This window comes from Phocoena phocoena, chromosome 4 (genome assembly GCF_963924675.1).
Source record: "Phocoena phocoena chromosome 4, mPhoPho1.1, whole genome shotgun sequence".
In the NCBI taxonomy this organism is placed as follows: domain Eukaryota; kingdom Metazoa; phylum Chordata; class Mammalia; order Artiodactyla; family Phocoenidae; genus Phocoena; species Phocoena phocoena.
The window spans coordinates 64,712,068-64,732,417 of record NC_089222.1 but is presented as its reverse complement, the minus strand read 5'-3'; the positions used below and the strand labels follow the sequence as shown (position 1 = coordinate 64,732,417).

The window sequence follows — 20,350 nt, the reverse complement described above, 5'->3', positions numbered from 1 at the left end:
TTCTACCACCAGCATGATCAACACGCACACATGCACACACGCATACATAGCACCTCCACTACCACACACTCACACCCACATTCACTACCACCACTTACTACGGACATAGGCTTACTCCCGTTAACATGCGCGCACACACACACACACACACACACACACAGAGGCACATACACATCACAACCTTCCGCTTGTCCTCCCACCCTTACACATATACACACAGAATAATCACCCACCTCAGAGCATTTGATCTCCTGAGTTCTGAAGACTTTTATCTTTCTCACCTAGATTAGAGTCATTCATATACAAACACCTCTTATCTCCTCTACTTGACTATGAGCCCTTGAGGACAGAATCTGTTTCTCTTTTTATTTCTGTAACCAGCACAGTGCTTGGTTCATGGGTGGGACTCACTGATTATTTCTGAATGAATCGAGGAATCAATATGGGTCTCTATGGCCTAAGTGAGCCAATAGGGGAGAACCAACTGTGTAGGCCCTGGGGGCTGGGGGGGGCTGTCTTTGGTGGCCGGTCCTGCCTGATCCTGTTCCACTGCTTCAATTTCATTCCAAGGGAAATATTTGCTCTGGGAACAAATAAAATGTGAATATGTTCTAATCTGTTGCAAAGATACACAGAGCCTTCAGCCTGACGCTTAGCTCTCTGAGGGCACTTCATAGAACTGTGAAAATAAAATGTCCAGGGTGGGAGCAGGAAAAGCGTAACTCTTTCCTCCTGAGAGAGAAGAGCAGATGAAGCCAGGATGGTAAGTTCCCCCTGGAATATCTCTAAATAAAACCTCCTGGGGCCTGTCAGCATCCCATACATGACAGGTGATCAAGATTTTCTGTCCTATCATTCTGCAGATTCAGAAGTGCCTGGGATCTGAAAACACACCAACACACTCCCATCAGAAATCTTTTCTTGATGTCCATGGTGAGCTAATGGAGAAATCTACCTCCCAGGAATGCGTGGGAGTTGAACCAAACTTTCTCCAGCTCCCTGGCCCACTGAAGCTAGCCTTCCGCCCACCCAAGCATCACATGCCCTGTATCTGTGTGCCTACGTTTTAGCAAACATGCAGCACTGTTGGAGAAGTCAGAAATATAAAAATTCCTAGTGGCAGAAAATTCGGAAGAGATCTTTGTATTTTGTTTGTTTCCTACTAAGGAATTCTTAGAAGTTCAGAACCTTCCATAATAAGCTGTCATCAGATACAGTTGTTTCCGAATAAGGCCTCAGCTTTGATTGCAGGGTTTTAAAGTGTCTGAGGGAGGAATGCAATGTTTCAGCCTTCTCTTAGCCCAGCCCTGTCCCCCACCAGGCTGGGGGGTGCGGGCGTGGGAAGCACAGCGTTGAACTATCAGTTATGAAAACCCAGTGTGTGCAAATTAAACCATTTATTAAATGCCTGAAGAGAGATCGCTTAAGATCCCTGCAGTGGATTCTGAAAATATAACCCAGGACTCCCCCTTCATTTCCGTATCCTGTTAAGCGTGAATCTTCTGGGTTGGGCTGTCCTGAGGACAGGCACATCTATTTAGAATTCTGGGTCAAGAACATGCCTTAGCAACTCCTCAGGGCTCAGCCTCAGCCACTACTTCCTTCCCCTTACTTGGTGTTCAGTTCCTCTCAACAAACTGCAGGTGAGCCATGACGGTGTCCTCATCCACCTCAGTTTGTAAGTGAGGAATCTGAGGCTCAGAGAGGCCAAGCAACTTGCCCTGAGATAGCTCAGCTCGAGTCAGAATTCTGATTTGCTGACCCCAAAGCTCCTTCCCCGGGGACCGCTTCACCAAGGGAACTGGCCTGCACAGAAGACAATGTCTGCCTATTCCTACCAGTTTTTATTCAAAGCAACTGCTACTCTCTACTCATTAGATCCTCTATCTTTTAACACATGTAATTTAAAAGCCAAGCAATACTAACCCAATCAATTCAAATGACTTTTTGAAAACCTCTATGTTTCCTTTGAAATCTGTCTTTTAGATTCCCCCATTACCAAGTGGAACTGCAAGACCTCCCTGATGTTGATAACACCCCTGTGCTCTGAGTTTTATTGCCTCTCCCAGGAGCCAGATGGATGCCTCTGGCCCAGCCCTTCCTTTGCCTGACAGCTGTCATTCACAATGGGAGGGAGCCTTTGACCCTCATCTGAGATAGGCAACAAAGTATGGCCAGATTTCCAACAGTCACACCTATACACACACACACACACACACACACACACACACACACACACACAATGTTCATGGTAGTGTTGTTTCTAACCTCAAAAAATTGGAAACAGCCTAATATCCAACAGCAGGGAAACAAGTAAATGATGTTATAGCCATAAGAAGGTACATTAGGCAAAACTTAAAAATGGAATTTATGAAGAATGTTTAATGCCCTGGGGGACATGTCTATGATATCATGCTAGGTAAAATGCAAAGTTATGTTAAAAAAAAATCTCCATTATGAAAAACAGTGCCCCCCCCCACCAAAAAAAGACAGGGAAAAAATATGTTTAAATGTCAACAGTATTCATTTCTAGAATTATGGGTATCTGTTCATTTATTTATTTATTTATTTTTGGCGGTACGCGCGCCTCTCACTGCTGTGGTCTCTCCAGACACACAGGCTCAGCGGCCATGGCTCACGGGCCCAGCCGCTCCGCGGCATGTGGGATCTTCCCGGACCGGGGCACGAACCCACGTCCCCTGCGTTAGCAGGCAGACTCTCAATCACTGCGCCACCAGGGAAGCCCTGTTCATTTATTTTGAATTGTCTTTTGTATTTTCCTAATTGTACACAATGGGTATATAATGATTTTATAATCTGTAATGTTTTAAAAACTTTTCAAAGATGAAATTCCCAGTTTGGGTGAATTAAGAAAACGCATTTAAAAAATTAAAAACAATTTGAGGGAAACTACTAAGAAGGCAAGTATTAAATATCCAAAATTCCTCTGATTGGAATTAGGCCATAAATTTTAAAAAAATTTAAGTATCATGATAGATACGCATGACTGCCTGTTGAAAAGAACAAATTCTACTTCTGATCCCCACTCCCTTAACAAGTAATAATGTACCAAGTCTTTAAAAATAACAAATGTAACAGTGTGCAGGATTCTGTTACATGTCAACGGTGGACTTCGGTGGAAAACAGCTTGAATTGACCTCTACCATTCATGGTCAGGCTTGATGAAGGGCCCCTGGAAGAAATCCCTGGTGTGGGGGTGTGGGGGCAGGGAGGCAGGGGGAGGAGCAAACACGAGCCTCCTCCCCAACCTGGCGTGTGCTTAATCACTTACTCACTGAAGGGATTTAGACCTCCTTTCTTCCTCCTCTCTGCCAGCCATCAGAGGCAGAAAGCAGCAGCAGAAGGGTGTGCTGGGCTGATGCCAGTCATTCTGAGGCACTCAGCACCAGCAGCCCATAGACAGCCTTCCCCATCCTTCCTGTGGACTCCGTCCTGTTTATTTGCACTTTGGAGTGATCTGGCCCTGGACAAGAAGGCATCTAACAGATGCTTTTCTGATCCCCCTATCTCTTCATCTGAAAGCTGCATGATTTTCCTCTCACCTCTCTGCTCTGATGGCTTCAAGCCACCCTTCACCCATTTGATTTGTCTTCTGCAGATTTCCCCTCTCCACTTGCCCCTCCCCTACTCCAGAACTACATACCTTGGCTCCCTCTTGCTCAAGGAATCAGATCCAGATTCCTCAGATCACCAACACACAGTCCCTACCCAACTCCCTCCAAACTCACCCTCCTCTGCCCTCCACCTCCCCCACCCTCCCTACCACCCACCCCTGCATCCAGCCCAGCCCTCCGGTATGGCAGGCTGCATTTCAGTGGCCCTCAGAAGTCCCATCCAATGGAAAGAAATGTTCCTTTACTAAAATGGAATAATGGAGTCTTGTCCAAATTGTGCTCAAAGATACAATTTTCCCCAACGTTAAGTTTTCTCCCATCAACTTTTGTTAAACCTTTGGCACCAGCAGCTCTGCCTAGCGCTAGTGAGAGCCTACAGATGGCAAAGCAAAAAAACAAGTCCCTGGTGAAAATTCATGGAAAAGCCTCAGGAAGAGCCCATCACGTGTCTTCAACAGCTTGTTTATTTCACAGACATGTGCTCATGCTTGTGGTTTTATACGTACATGTAAAATAAATTACCATTTTCTACTAATAAAATTGTTATTGGTTCATGTGATAGAATTATATACCACATGATTTTGTGGTAGTATTTTTAATGATTTTTTATTTTTTGAATTTTATTTTATTTATTTTTTTATACAGCAGGTTCTTATTAGTTATCCATTTTATACACATCAGTGTATACATGTCAATCCCAATCACCCAATTCATCACACCACCACCACCCCTGCCCCCACCGTTTTCCCCCTTTGGTGTCCGTACGTTTGTTCTCTACATCTGTGTCTCAGTTTCTGCCCTGCAAACCGGTTCATCTGTACCATTTTTCTAGGTGTGGTAGTCTTTAAAAAAAAAAAAATCTTCGTGGTCTGCTAAGAAAATTATGATTGCTATGAGCCAGGACACCTGGGTGACTTTACAAACCATTGCTTCAGACACATGACACCCGTTTTCCGCCAACATATCACACACTCAGGCACATTTGTGCCTTTATCACCCTGTTCCGCCTATGATCTCTAAATCCCTCTGCATTCCGCAAGGTCCCATTCAAACAGCACAGCCTTCATGAAGGCTTTCTGCCCTCTGTCCTGCGATACAACCCGGCTCCCATAGTTCCTCCAGAAATCAATGAAGAAGGAACACTAGACATCAGAGAAAAGTAGTTAAGAAGAAAGCGCTAAGTGAAATCTACAAGGGAGGAAATAATACATTGAGAAGTAAAATGTTGGGAACTCTTTAATTTACCAGGGTTGGTGGAGGCGGATACTGAAAGAATCAGTAGGGGTCATGAAAGGTTAGCACCTAGTGGCTGCAGTCATACAGAGAAGAGGGGAGGGAGAAGATGTATTATGTTTTTACTCTATGCCAGACATTCCGTTATGTGCTTTTTGAATATTGTATTTATTCCTCCTCAGAAACCTTAAGGTTTGCATTATCTCTATTCTACAAATGATAAGACTGAGTCTCAGAGAGATTGAATTTGCCCAAATTCACCCACTGAGCAAGTGGCAGCGCCATAAGGGAAATCCAGGTTCACTGCCCACACCTACTAGGCACTGGATATTGTCACTCATGCTGTCACTGAACAATCCAGCAGCTCTGTGAGGCAGGAGTTGTGATTCCCGTTTTTCGAGTAGGAGACTGATGTGCAGAGAAGTGAAATGGGCTGCCAACAGTCACGTAGTTATGATACCGACCAGGGTTCTTGGCCTTCGGCAAGCAAGAGAAATTGACTAGAGTCCTTCCGCAATCAAGAGAAATTGACTAGAGTCCGGACAAGAAATTCCGGCAAGGCTCTATTGGGGTCCCTGCTGCAGCAGACGGGAAGCAAAAACAAGTAATCGGTTCCCTTGCTCACTCCCCAAGGGGGTTGGCGAGCTGGTCCCTTATATGGGGCAAGGGTAGGGGTGGGTCCAGGGGTCGGGCCAGAGGGGGAGCTTAGGTGATCTGCCCACACCTTTGGTGGTGTTGAGTGCAGGGGGCATGCACAGTATGCTGCTTTTGCTCCTGACACCCTGTTTTTGCTTCCAGATCTACAGAAGCGGCAGTTGGGGTCTTTTTGGTCTTTTTGTATCTTGTGTCAAGAATTTGCCCCAACTGTGTGTGCACGCTGTTATCTTTAGTCCCTTATGGTTTCTTTGTATTTTGTTGCTTGAGGAGACATTTGTCCAGGTGCAAGCACTGCAGCAGAGGGTCCCAGATCCCAGCCTGTGTCAGTTAGTAGTGATGGAGGTGAGCTAAGAAGTGGGCGTTTGGCTTCATGTTCAACCTTGATTCACCACACAAGGAGTGCAGATGTAACTTAGTAACTGCAAGAGAAGGCTGTGAATCTGGGAAGCAGGGGGAGGTAGTTTAACCCACTGAAGATCTTTGAATAAATCAAGAACTGGTTCCAGAAGGGAGGCTATAGAGCTATTACCATATTACCATATGGATTACCTCGTTACCATTTACATTTGCAAGGTGTACACATAGTTGTAAATGAATGCTGCCTGCATTCCAGTCAGGATGCGTGGGTTGGAAAGGATAAAACATGGATCCCGTAATGAGAAAGTACATCTTGTCATTGAAGCCAGTTTAACATATAGGGAGGAAGAGGAAGGCCATATTTAGCTTTTATATTCTATTGTGGCTGAGACAACCTTGTCAGGACAAACCCTGAGGTCAGTTTCTTGGTTCAAGATGAACATTCCTAGGTGGGAAGGTCCAGCTGAAACCCAGATAAATATCCGAAGCAATTAGGTTATGGAGAAAGGAGGAACAAGAGTGAAGAAAGGTGCTTCCCTGGTGGCGCAGTGGTTGAGAGTCCGCCTGCCGATGCAGGGGACACGGGTTTGTGCCCCGGTCCGGGAAGATCCCACATGCTGCGGAGCAGCTGGGCCCGTGAGCCATGGCCGCTGAGCCTGCGCGTCCAGAGCCTGTGCTCCGCAACGGGAGAGGCCACAACAGTGAGCAGCCTGCGTACCGCAAAAAAAAAAAAAAAAAAAGTGAGGAAAGATTTCAAAGGTAGTTCAAGTCAAAGGGCACATGAAATCCTCCCAACCAGGATGCTACGTGATGAAGAAAATTCCTCAGTGGTCAGACTGAAATGTTGATCTTTCTTGCCTGCTTGAAGGATATGGTCTGGGTGCCCTGGAGTCTATCCGAGAAAGCTGGCCACACTTAGGAGGAGCGGGCAGGCCCAAGGAGAAACAGAAAGCTGTTCAAGATTGCCAGCCCAATGGGCAAGGGGGCACCTGTCGGGGAGGATGTGGGTTGAACAAGTCGATGAGGAGGCTGATCCCCTCCTTCTGAACAAGGCCTGGATTTCCAAAATGCAAATGGGAGATTGGGGTGTTCTGGTGCAGTATGAATTGCTCTGGGTTGCTAAGGGCCGTGATGAGGCTGTAGGGTCCCACCAAGTTCCATGCCACCCCAGATCTGGCTGAAATGAAAGGCAGTGTCCCAGGGCCCAGGTGTTGCTGCTAAGAAAATGCAGCACCTCTCTCAGCCCACAACCTGAGCTATGGCAGAGCCCAGGTCACATGCTTCTCAGTCCTCGCCTACCAGGCGGGCAGGCCGAAGCAGGCCATACATAAAAACAAATCCACCAAGAAAGGGTAACCCAGCCACCCCCTTTCTCGAGCAGAGGGTTTGCTCTTCAGTAGAAATCACTTGCATACTCACATGTTCATTCATCCTTTGGTGACCTCTTGCTAAGTGCCAGGTGCTATGTTTGGGGCTGGGTAATTCAGACAGGCGTCCAAAGGGTCCCTATTAGAGGAATTTGTCCCATGGGTGACCCGACACATGAACAATGTGATATATGCTGTAATGGAGGGCAATACAGAGGTATGATGTTGGAAGCAGTCTTCGTGTGCCTTTTGGTTGATATCTGTAAGCATCTATGAGGTGTATCCCATGATTCTAAAGTGTGAATGATCGCCCCTCGAATGACTATATAAGACGCCTGACACCCTGTCCCCAAGTATCCATTCTAGCCCCCTCTCAGTCACATCTTCCGGCCTGACCCTCCAGGGACCGCAAGGCCTCGGTGTGTGTGAACACTGTTCTCTCTGCCTGGAAGGCCCTTCCCTCCTCACTCTGCCCAGCAAAGTCCTAGTAATTAATCACTCAAGGGTTGGCCCAAATGTCAAGCCTCTTTGGTGCCTTCCTTGACCTGAACAGGATGTACTCAGTGCTCCTTCGTTTGTACTCCCAGAACCCATTTACAGGCCTCGGTTACGACACCTGTAAACATTGTATAATAGCTATTTGTTCCTGTGCCTTTCACCCACCTCCCACCAGACAGGGAGCTCTTCTCGGACAAGCCCCACGCCAAGGACACCGGCCACTCAACAAATGTTTTTGGACGTGGAAATGAAATTTACGGCTGTGTAAACTCCCGTGAGTCTTACCTTAATGAGGTAAGGGCCTATTAAAAGTGATAGCCCAGCCTCGTCTAACAGGTGGGAAGGGCCGTTTGCCTTTCGTGGCCAAACACTCTCATCCACTTATTACCTGGCCTCTACAGTGCTATGGGTGGCGGGAGCAAGGGCAGGGGGCAGAAAAACAGTGTGGTAAAGTCCAATTCGTGTTTTTTTAAAGGCTATAATGCATGTACTTAGATATGATTGTCTAGGCAGTAGAACATATTGAGAAACTGTTAATAGTGCATGATTCTGAAGAATGGGTAGGGCTAGGAGGTGATGTGGGGTGTTTATTTTCCATTCTGTACCTTTCTGTGATCTTGAGATTTTTGTCATGAGTCTCTGCCACTTTTCAAAGAAATAAGACAAGAAAATGAATTCTGTGACTATATCTTAAGTGAACAATGAAAATCAGGTTGCAGTTTACCAAAGGACATATACTAGAGTCTCACTAGAGTGTTCAAAGCAACGTCATTAATAATAGCAAAAAACTGGAAACTGCCCAAATGTCCATTAACAATTAAATGGAAAAATCAGTTGTAATATATTCATACAGTGGGACACTGTACAGCGAAGAGAATAAACAAAACACAAGTACACACTACAAAATGGATGTCTTCCAAACATAATGTTGAAGAAGCCAGTTACAAAAGAGTATGTACTGTATGCTTCCATCTGTATAATATACAAAACCAGGCAAAATTGATCTGTGATGCTGGAAGCCCAGATGGTGACTGCCCTTGTAGAGCAGGGGGAGGGGCAGTCACTAGACTAGAGGAGGGGATGAGGGGTCCTTTGAGGGTGTGAGCTGAAAATGTTCTGTAATCTGGATGCTAGATGCACAGAGGAGCTTGCTTTGTGAGAATTCATCAAGCTCCACACTTATGATTTGTTTACTTTCCAGTATGTATGTTGTTCTTCAGTAAAAAGTAAACAAACACGCGAAATAAGCCACAAATGAGATGCCTGAGCATTCGCTTACATCAAGCGGATAATCCCTCTTAAGAGTCAGATGCCGAACTTCTAGCCTTCCTAGATACCCAGCGATGGCCCAGCAGCGGGAGATGGCCTCTAAACCATGGTCCCTGATGGTTTTAGGAGCACCTGCGTCCCGCCAGAGGCAGAGCCTGACTGCAGAGCACCTGGCACCTCTGTGCTGCCGAGCAGCCAGAGCTTTCCTGGGACGAGATGCTGTGCTCAAAGTCTACCTTTCCGGCCAAGTAGTTTGGCTTTTTAATGGGCGAGAAGGCAAAAAAGGGAGAGGAACAGGGGTGCGGAGAGGTTTTCAGGTGGGCTCTGGTTTAAATGGAAGCTGCCCTACGTCCCAGAGGTTGGGGGCCAGAGACAGACTATTCGCAAGAATCTAGGTGGGGAAAGGTCGGCAGAAGCCACCTACTTGTGTTAAACACACTGATTGTTTGGCTTCAGGTGGCAATAGGCGGGAAGACTGCCGCAGGGTGAACGGGCGGGCTGGACGCCCCATCTGAAGCCTTGTGATAGAATCCACACGGGTGGAGCATTTCACCTGAGGGCTCTATTACCAGTTGGGCAGAGTTGATCTTCCCTTTGTCCAACTCCAAATAAATACAGCCCCCTTCACAGGCCTGACAGAGCCCGAGCCGGGGTGGGCACTCAAAAACCAAGCCAATAGCTGAAAGAGCCACCACCCGCTCTCCAGCTGCCACCATGAAGCGGGCCCGTGAGAGAACGCACCTCCCAGCCCTACCATCCCCTCAGCCTGCTCGCCCAGTAGGATGGTGGGGCAACGCCACAAGCCTTTCACAGCTGGAGGAGGGCAAGTTCTAGGTTACCCTGCTACTCAGATTTCAGGGGCTCAAATCTGAGCACATCCAAGCAAGGGTTAACCCCTGGCCATAGGAAACTCTCCACTAATGGCACAGAAGGAAGCAAAAAGAGGACTCCGAAAGGTCAAAATAGATTTTGTCAAGTCTACACATTCAAGTTCATCCACTTCCTCATCGGAGGGGCCCTTTAGCTCTCACTCAGAACCCGTGGACGCCCGTTTCAAACTCCCTTGGTTTGTTGATTTCCAAGCACGTGGTACTCGGAGGCAGAAAATCCCAGCGAACATGAGGGGCTGCTGGAAAAGCATGTTCTTAATGTATTGAGAAGCTCCGCTTGACAACCTACTATGGAAAAGGAGCCGGAAAACTCTAAAGATCAGACATGGGATCCCCCAGAAGCCCAGCAACCTGAGGCTCTTTCATGCAGGGACCCTTCACGGGCCTCAGAGGTAGAGCAGTATGCTGATGGGTGACGTGCTCAAGGAACAGGCAGCTCTGTTCTGCATGGCCGGACCCAAGGTCTAGAAGGCTCGGGAGAGGCTGCAGAGTCACCAGGGAGCGGTAAAGATCCTGTTCTGGAGCTGGACTCCTTTCTGAAGGCAATAAGAAGCCATGGGAAGTTTCCAAAGATTTTCACCCTACGGTTCTGGTAAGTGTTGGGGCTTAAGGAAGAAATTCCTCAGCAGTCAGGAATCTAAATATAACATGTGCCCCCAAGTTTTCTTGATAGTGGATGTTTTATAAAATCTAAGAATTGAGAATTAGGAGAAAGAGGTAGGAGAGAGGGTGTCCTCAAGCTCAGGAAATGAGCCGGGAAAGAATGAGGCCCCACTAGGCCAGTGGGTCACAGGGTCAACCTATTGGATCAGAGGCTTGGCTTCTTCCTTCCTGACTGTGAAGCCTCAGACATGGTTTTTTAAATCTCACTTTGACCCTCTGTTTTCACATCTGCAAACTGGGTATTATCACCACCTCCAAGAAGGAATGGGAGCACTAAATGACAATGTATGTGAAGTGTATTAGCACAGAGCCTGGCATCTAGGGGATGCTCAGTACAGGTAATTTCTAGTCTCTTTCTGACATGGCTCTAATGAAGACAAATTCGAGCTGGCCCAAGATAATAATTCAGAAATCTGCCTGGATTTGCTGGAGCACGTTCCCAAGGAAGCACAGTGACTCTCAGGGGAACGGCAAGGAAGCAGCCAGAGCCCCAAAGGCAAGATGAGGGAAACCGACAGAGTTGGAAGATGGCTGGAGCTAAGACTTCATAGTAAAGTGTTTCAGAGCAAGGACTCTGTACAAGATCTGCGATGGGCTCCTGACTCCAACTCTTACTGGCTATGCGATCTTCAGCAAGTTACTTAACTTCTCTGTGCCTCATTTTCATCATGCATGAAATAGGGATAATAATGGTACCTACATCACAGGGTTGTTAGGAAAATCAAGGGGGTTAGTATAGGCAAAGCCCCTAAATGGCCTGGTACAGCAACATGACTTTTTGGTGTCAGCTACTGTCACTAAGCACACACACCTTCTCTGGAGCTGAGACAGCCCAGCAGAGTGGTTACTGGCAGGACTCTGGAGGGGGTCCCGGGGGTACAGTCTCCCTCTGACTGTGTGCTAGCCATGTAGTGATTTATGTAACCTCCCTGCACCTAACCTTCCTCATCTGTGAGAAGTGTAGGTGATAATAATAGTACCTCCCTCAGAGGGCTGTTGTTGGGACTAAACGTGCTAATACATGTGAAGTGTTTGGAAAAGCGTCTGGCTCATATTAAGCACTCAGTAAATGTCAGCTATTATTACTCCCTGACTACAAAGAACCCTGAAGACAATATGGCACCTATTCGTTTAAAGAGACGTTGAATCGAAAAGATTTTCTTTTCTTGACTCAGTTTTTAGGGTATTTATATCTGAATTTTACAAAGGAAGGTGTGCCAACCAGATAGAATCCTTTATCCCTTGAAGACAAGAAAAACGCTGCTGCGCCTCTTTGAAGCAGTCCTCGAGTCCCTTCCCCTGTATTATACAAGAATGGGAAAGGACCACCCCCGCCAGGGTCATGTAGCCCACACCCTCACCTCCAGACAGGGCCACACTCCCTGCAGCATTTCGATCAGAGGAAGGGGAGGCACTGTCCCACTGTGAGAGAGACCAAGATCACCATGCTGCCACATTTCCCACTGCCATCTTGGTGATAGCTCAAGGCAGGGTTACCTGAGTTATACTTTAACTTGCTTTTGGGGTTTTAGGGGGAGACTTTAAAAGCAGTCCTCTAAAGGGAAACAGAAGCTTTCAGGTTGGGGGCAAGGGACTTGTTTTTCTATCCTTCTGTGTTATTCCTCTGAAAACACATTGCAAATCGAAGAACAAGGAGCTAGTTATCCTACTGTGATTGAGTTTTGCTGTTGCCAGAGAACAAAGGCTAGATTGACACGAGATGAACGTTCCAGAGGGCTGGTCTCTCTTTTTGTTATCTTTTCCAGTCCTGTTTCTCTCCTGAAGGAGAGGGAATGGTACATCAGAACAGAGGCTGGACAAATCCTCCAATGTAAGTAATGTTCTTAGGAGGAAAGACTCGGTGTACTAAACAAAGAACTTCTAAATACCGACCCTTAACTCTTTTTAAAGGCAAAGATAATTCAAGAAGACGGGGAGTGGGATGGGGATGGGAGCGGGGGAGGTAAGTCACTAAGAAGGAGAAGCAGAAGAAAAGAAGGAAGAGGTGTAGAAAAAAAAACACATCATAAACACTTAACAGTAAGGAACAAACTCTGGGCCCAGGCATCAGTCTGGCAAGGTAGTTCATCATGAGTTACACCCTCACATTTCACAGCAGAGGCAAGGTGCCTGGGCCCAGGGCCTGAACCCCTGTCCAACACGAGTCATATTCTCAGAGCTGGAGCAATCCTCTGAGTTCATCTACGCCACCCAGTGCAGTAGTATCTCTGCATTAAATCTTTCTGCATAAATGCTTCTTGTGACAGGAGGCTCATTACCAGCAGCAGTATTCCTTTTGGGGCCACTCCAAACATTCCAAAGTTCTTCCGAACCTGATACTGAGCTAAAAATCTGCCTCCCTGTGACTTCAACCAGTTCTGCCCTCTACCATTTGGGGTTCAAATGATATTTCCTGGTGGTTTCCTGAGCAACAAAGGCACATGCTAAGTCAGCCACTTATGGGCTCTGGAGCCTGCCTGCCTTAGTGCTTATCCAGGTTCAGAAACCTACAAGCTGTGCAACTATTGGCAAGTTACTTAATCTCTCTGTGCCTCTGTTTCTTGTCTATAAAGTGCAGATATTAACAGTAGAGACCACTTCAGTTCTATTCTTATGAGGACTAGATGAGATAATCTGTAGAGAATTGTACCTGGCATGAACAGGTTATACATTAAGTAAACTTCAGCCGTTGAAATGGTACAATAGATGGTGGGCTCCTCCAAGACAAAGACTGGATCTTACTCATCTCTGTAACTTTTTTGCTGAGTACAGGGTTTGGCCGAGTATTGAGCACAAAATAAAACATTTATTTTACTGAATGACTAAATAAATAAATGACTAAAGTACTAAATGACTAAATAACATTACCGAATGACTAAATAATTAATTGGCAAGAGCTTTACTCTGATGTAAATCCCTCTATGATCTGGTGTCTGTGACAATCTTCTCATAAAAACCCCTCCCTCAACTCCTCCCCTCCCCCCAACTAAGCTGCTATTTATTACTACTTAATCCAGAAATATCAGCTTTTCTTCCCAAGGTGGGATGGAGAGCCTTGGCTCAAGGCAAAGGTCATCCAAGTCACACTCCAGGCCTCAAGTTCAACCCCATGGAGGAAGTCGCTGTGAAGTGTCCTGCACTGTTTCCCTATAGCCAGTGTGATGATGCACCAAGGTTTATGTGGCCCCATGGGCTGCAGGCCTACCAGGCTGAGGCCTGAAGACAGATTGAAGCAAAGAGGAATTCAAAACCTCTTCTGGGAAACTAGATCAGAGAGCAGGATGAGATGGGATGAGGTGGGGCAGGATGGGGGCAGACAAGCTGGGGAGGAGGAGGACTGGGGAGCTAATCTGGGCCCTGAGTCTAGCCCGGGAGACAGCCCTCAGCAACACACTGGGAGCACAACTGGGCTAGGGCTGTACTCTAGCCGCCAAACAGAAGTAAGTGGCACTACCTGGAGAGGCACTAAGGGAAAACTCCACTGGAGCTGGGGTAGGTAGCAAATTGCTCTCCTAGGAAATTAAATATCATGGAACTGCTTGTTAAAAGTTCAGAGCGCTTTCCCACCCACCCGCTCATGCCCACCCCACTCTCTTGCAAAGTCTCATGCGTGGTCAGCACTGGGCCTCCGAACTCCCGGTTTCCTTTGGTGAATTCCAACATTTCTTGGCTATAAACGACACACCAAGAACCCATAAGTGGAAGCAGAAAAGAAAGTGGGCAAATTTTTCCTTAAAAATTTTTTCCCAGAAAGCCACACTGCATTCCCCATGGTGGTGGTGTGAGGCAGCCCCAGAGTTGCCTGGGGCTCCCTTTTCTAGGCGCACTCCCCTGATACTTGGCGTCTTTCTTCCCCACCGCCGGCACACGGGGGTGAACGGCAGGGCACACGAACAGAACGAGAACATAAGAGCTCCCTCACAAGCCCCAGCATCCCGGGGGAGAGCACAGAGCTGCCCCACGGCCTTGCAGGAGGGGGCAGAGGGGGCGGAGAGGGGAGAGGACTGCTTATTTGTTTCCTGGAACACCCTGTTAAGAATCTCAGCAATTGCAGTTAGTGCCCGGTCGTTTGGCAAGCGGAGTAGCTTCTCGTCGTTCCCAGCTGCACGGGATCTAATTCGCAAACACACCATCTTGCATTCAACACTTAAATGGAAAACAGCAGCCCCGGGAGGGAGGCAGGCGATCTAACTCTGCAAGCCCGTTTCGGAGGGCTTTATGTTTCTATTTCTAGGTCTGCGGACTGGTTGGTGCAGTCCTCGGAGAGGATTTCTTTGAGCGCCGACCCTCCCTCTTCTCGGATCCAAAACCCACTCTGGCGGTTATAAACCGCAATTAGACGTGGGGAGAAAACGGGATTTGGTTGGGCCTTGGCCGGCCAGTATAAAATAGTAACTAAAATCTGTTTGAGAGCTCAGATTCTAAAGGGAGATGCTGCTAATTCTTCCCCCACTGGAAACCTAGTTAAAGGAAATTAAGGCCTCTCTTAAAGGTATCTAAGATTAGAGCGCTTGGTTTCCGTTTTCTGTGTTTCTATGGGCCGAACGCCCAGGTCGGTCAGCGAGTTTCTCTCCGGGTGGAATGACGGATTCCTGTCGCCCGAATTCTAAAATGATAAATTCGCTTGGTGCTGCAGCTGCAAACGACTGGCGCCCAGCGGCCCAGTCCTGGCAGTGGTGTTGCTGGGGCGGGGGGGCGGGGAGAGAAGTAGGGGTGAATGGGGAAGGGAAAAGAGCCAAGCCTCGGTAAAAAGTTGGGAGAGCTGCGGGGAAGGAAGGAACTGCGGCTCCTCGAGGCCCTCGGCCCCTTTAAGTTCTTCACTGACTCAGCTAAGCTTCCCCCTCAGGTCGCGTTTTTTATGAATGAAAAACGTCCTTACATTCATTATATAAACAAGCCTGTGCTGATTGGCCAATGGGCCCCGGTGCATAAATTATGTAAAACAGACCCCTGAGAGGTGGGGAAGGACGCGCTGTTGACCAATGGGGACCGGAGTTGATGGGGCGGCTTGGCTGGATTTGCCCGCAGACAGGGTAAACAAGAGGTGATGGACAGCCGCTGGAGCGGCCTCGGGCCAATGGGAACGCTACTGGGCTATAGCCGCGGGCCAATAGCAGAGGGCGGAGCGGCAGGCCGCTGGGGGCCGGGCCAGCGCTCCAGCCTGGTTGGCAGCTGCGGCGCAGAGTCCAGCGGCTGGTGCGCGGAGCAGTTCAACGTCCCCGTAGCGGTTCGGCCCAGCCATTAGCCTAGGCGCCCAGGCCCGGTGCGCGCGTGCGTGAGCGCGCCTGCGCCCCGGGGCCGCTGCAAGGGGAGGAGAGCCGCTGCCTCAGGTGAGGGGGCGTCGAGGAGACAAGGGGGCTTAGGAGGGGGTGTCCAGGAAGGGCCCAGCCGGCGAGAGTTCACTGGCTGATTCAGAATCCTCAGAGTCTGGGTGCACTTTCCATTGTGGTTGGGTCCCCTTCCCTCCCGAGGCTGACCACCCCCTCCTCCCGCGGCCAGGTCCGGTTCGGTTCCTGGGAGGCGTCGGGCGGGGGCGGCTAACGGTTCCGGAGCTAGCGGAGAGCGGGTTTCCGCACGTCGCGGGGGAGGCGAGCGGGAGCGCGAGGTGCGGAGGCTCCCGGGTGGAGATGGAGGGGCGGGGAGTTGCGGGCTTTAGTCTCTGGAGACCTGAGAGCCCCGAGGGGACTTGGAGGCTCGCGAGAAGAGGCACTCGGCAGATCTTTGCTGGGGGGAGGAGGGGGGCTGAAGCAGCGTAGGGGGAACGTTTGAGAGTGATGCACCCCCACCCCAGCACCTGGAGGGGTTAAGTGACATAGGCATGTGCAGCCTCCGGGGTTGGGGGTCGGCCAGGAACTTATGAAGGCCTTGCAAGTTTCAGGATGTGGAAAGCGGACACCCAATCCCCCCACTCCCACCCCCAGCAGACTGAGGGCGTCAGGCTGCATGGCGATTCTCGAGAAATAGGAGAGCATCAGAACCGCGGCCTGGGGATGGTGGAAAAGAAAAAAAATGGGTGCGGAGGGCGGGGGATGGAGAGATGCTGGAGCCTCGCGCTGGATTTGGGATCTGACCGCATTTTCAGAGGGGAGGGGACCTCTGGGGGAGCCGAAATCCTGATTGTGGAGGGGTGCCAAAGAGAGATGTTTGGAAGGGTGTTTTTTTTTTGGGGGGGGCCGATTGGAGGCGGTTGGTAGCGCCTGGCGCCGCAGCTCGTTTTTATGAATGTGGGTGACTTTATGAATGAAGTGGGTTTCTTGCGTTGGCTCGCCGCTCCCTGCGGCTTTTTTTTCTTTCCCTTTTTGTGAATGAAGCATTGAGCTTTCTTCCTAGGACGCTGGGGTGAGGGGCCTGCGTCGGAGGCTGGGCGAGCTTTGGGAGTGGGGGCGGGGGCGCATCTGAAGGAGTTTTCTTGAATGGAGAAGGCTGGGAATTGGGTGGAAGTGTGTCTTGTTTTGTGAATGGGGCCCAGTGAGAGGGATCCAGTTACAGCCTTTACCTGATGTGGCGGCCGCGGCTCTCTCTCATTCATAAAACCGGGCCCGCTGCGCGCCGCGGGGGAGGGGCCTCGATCGCGCCGCTGCGCTGTGTTAAAGTTTTTCCTGGGGGCCCCGGGAAGCGGGGGGGCACAAAGGAAGTGGTTTAAACTCCTGGATGAACTCGAGCCTTCCCTTCAGGCTTTAAAAAAAATTACACTTTGAACACGATTTTTCTAGCCCTTGAACTTTGAGAGCTGCGTTAAAGATCCTTGATCCCTCTTTTGGGTTCGCTCCTTTCTTTCATTTAATTTTTTTAAAGGTATTTTTGCTTTTCATGGTGAAGTATTTTTGCAACGTATTTCATCATGAGACTCTGAAAATATCTCCCCCTCCGATCTCCTACCCGTTGTCCCCTTCTCCCAATAGACATTTACAGAATTTCTAAGGCCACGATTTATTTTATCTGACAGATTTTTGAAGGCTGCAGAGAACTCATTTTCTTGCCCCTCAGCTCACTGCTGATGCGCCTCAGGTTTTGTTTACCGTTTGGTGACATTTGGGAAAGAAGCTTTATTCTGAACGTTTTAGCGCTGTTTGGAAGGCACGCAGGCAGGCTAGCCGAAGTGTTTTTCTAGGAAGTTATGAAGTGTGCAGTTTTGTCCCTCTCCCTCTTTCTCTTTGACTTGGGAAATATCTTATTACTTGGACCGAAGTGCTGAGAGGAGGCTGGCCGTGAAGGGTTTCCTCGTATCCTGCTAACTTACAAAAATTGGATATGTTTCACACAGTGTGAAAAACAAATTGGATGGAATTGCCCACTGAGAAAAAGTTCCCTATCTAAAATTTGTATACAAGTTAAAGAAAAGATTTATCCTGAAGTGTTTCGCATTGCTTAGAGCTGGGATGAGTGAAATGAATGTTTCCCCCATTTTGCTGACTTAACTGCGTTTTTGTTTGAAGAATAAAACAGTGTTCGGGAAAATGGCACTTTAATAAAATTGTTAGTTTATACCTCTCAAATTAGAAAAAGTTCCTCCTCTCCATTCTGACCCCCAACCTCCCTTCCTAGCCCCAACACTTGACAGTGCTGAAACAAGTTTAATTTTATTTTTTGGTCATATTTGAGAAAAAATGATTTCATTATAATAAACTCATTTTTCTTTCCATGGATCTTTTGCTTTTAATGCTTTTTAAAGATCTGTGGTAGAGATGCATTTAAAATATGTGCAGTGGAATTTAGTTAACTTTACGCATTACTTTTCATAGCTACTTTATTCTTTAAGAAGTTGGAGATATCACAGACATCTCTGTAAGTTGCCACGGAGTCGGTGACATTTACAGACACTCCAGCTGTTCGGACAGAAGGTTTAAGTTTTAATAAAAAGCTGTGTGTGAAGTTAGGTATACCACCACTGATCGTTGTATTCCTGGAACTATTTTTAGTGTTTTACCACTGACCTACAAAATACTTTTAGAAACAGTATGTATGTCAGATTCTTAATTGCAAATAATTTGGAATGCTTAAACGCAGTTTTTCTCCTTCCTGTCACTGTACTGTCAAAAATTAAATTATGTCTAAAAAAAAAAACCCTAACACTACAAACGCCCTGGGAAATATTCTTATGGAGAGAATCTTGAAATCGCCCTTTTTAATGAAAATAAGGTTTTTTTTTTTTTTTTGGTAGGGGACAGGTAGTAGTAAACATATAATTTTAATGATTAAATACAAAGAGAGAGAAAAAGATTAAAAGACTGACTAGGTGAATGGATTTGGCACTAAGTACACCATGAATCTTTGATGCCCTTAATCAAGCCCAGCGTTAGTCTGTAAAGCTTACACCTTGAAGTGGGCTTTAATTACCTCAGAGAAAGATAGTGATTTTGCACAGGCCCTAAAAGGACAAGCAATATAAAATTACTTCATTTCTCTTTCTTCCCCCCTCTCGGTTAAAATCTCCCAAATTCGTATTACAGGAGGACCCCTTTCCCCCCAGAAATTACTCAATGCTGAGACCTTCCAAAGTGACATTAGAGACATTGGAAGCACCATGGATGGTTTTTATGATCAACAAGTCCCTTTTATGGTCCCAGGGGTAAGTTTATGTGGCTTTTGGTTTGTTTTGTCTTCCCTCTTCGAACATGAGTCTTCTCCTTATTGGTTTATGGCACAACCCCCTTTGGACCCCTTTCTTACACTTGAGTCTTCACTGTCTGTTGGCCTCTTTCAGAAATCTCGGTCAGAGGAGAGTAGAGGGCGGCCTGTGATTGACAGAAAGAGGAAGTTTTTGGACACAGATCTGGCTCATGATTCTGAAGGTAGTGAAGCTTTCCCCTCTGTTGTGGCTTGTTCACATGGCTCCCTGCAAAAGCTGCATGCAGCCAGCTCTTCCCTCTTCTCCCTAGCAGAAGAATTCTCCTCATTCTGGTGTCTTCTGTTTTCAATTCCAGAGTTGTTTCAGGATCTCAGTCAACTTCAAGAGGCTTGGTTAGCTGAAGGCAAGTTTCTTGGCTGTCCTATTTTCCACATAAAACATTTTACTGTGCTTTTTAATAAAACTTAAAGGTCTAAAATAAAAATCTCTTTTCCAGCACAAGTTCCTGATGACGAACAGTTTGTCCCAGATTTTCAGTCTGATAACTGTAAGTACCTTTCTGGTGGTGGCACATGTGTTCTAAAATTTTTTGGTCTTGGATCATCCAAGTCTAGAATACTCTTTCCAGTTGTAGCCAGCATATTTGGACAGTGGAATGTGTTTGGTTTCTTTTAATAATTCAAAGTTAATCCCCCTCCAAATTTGTTTCATTCCTTATGGAAATTATTTCTAAAGTGCTTTTACTGTACTGCAGGTGAGATTTACTGAACATGATTTTATCTTAAAATGTCTTTTTGCCTAAGAATTTTGCAAGGCTTCAAGATCCAAATGATAAATTAATTGAAATATATAAGTTGTTGGACCAAGCATCCATAAATCAGTCATCCTTTTACAGTGGTTTTTGGGGGTTTGTTTTATAAATTAAATCCTTGATGCAAATCATGAGCCTGACTTTTTTTTTCTTTTAAAGGTGCAGAAAATAGTTAATGGAAGATTCCAGTTAATTGTTGCTTCACCAAACATGTTGTCAATTTTGTTTCTAGTTCAAAGTTGACAAAAGGTGGTCACAGAGTGACCTGATTTACACTTATTTTTCATGTAGTTGTCAGGACTTTATCATTCAGAGAAGAGTAAAAACTTTCTTAAAATGGTCTTTAAGCGCTCATATCACTGAGATAACAAATGCAGTGGGAGCTCAAAAGGCGGCTCTTG

The 20,350-nt window shown here is 47.2% G+C and overlaps 1 protein-coding gene across 2 annotated transcripts in view; it reads left to right on the top strand.

The window, feature by feature from the left end:
* Positions 1–15,750: 15,750 nt before the first annotated feature.
* Positions 15,751–20,350, top strand: part of ETV5 (ETS variant transcription factor 5) — a 56,718-nt gene continuing 52,118 nt past the window's right edge. Inside the window, exons 1-5 of one of the 2 annotated variants that reach the window (XM_065877071.1) lie at positions 15,751–15,899; positions 19,020–19,138; positions 19,274–19,361; positions 19,494–19,541; positions 19,635–19,685. In XM_065877071.1, the coding sequence (XP_065733143.1) occupies positions 19,094–19,138; positions 19,274–19,361; positions 19,494–19,541; positions 19,635–19,685 (232 nt within the window). In that variant the 5' untranslated portion in view covers positions 15,751–15,899; positions 19,020–19,093. Of the gene's footprint in view, positions 15,900–16,357; positions 16,386–19,019; positions 19,139–19,273; positions 19,362–19,493; positions 19,542–19,634; positions 19,686–20,350 lie in introns of those variants that run through there. The other variant, XM_065877072.1, reaches the window with a different exon arrangement.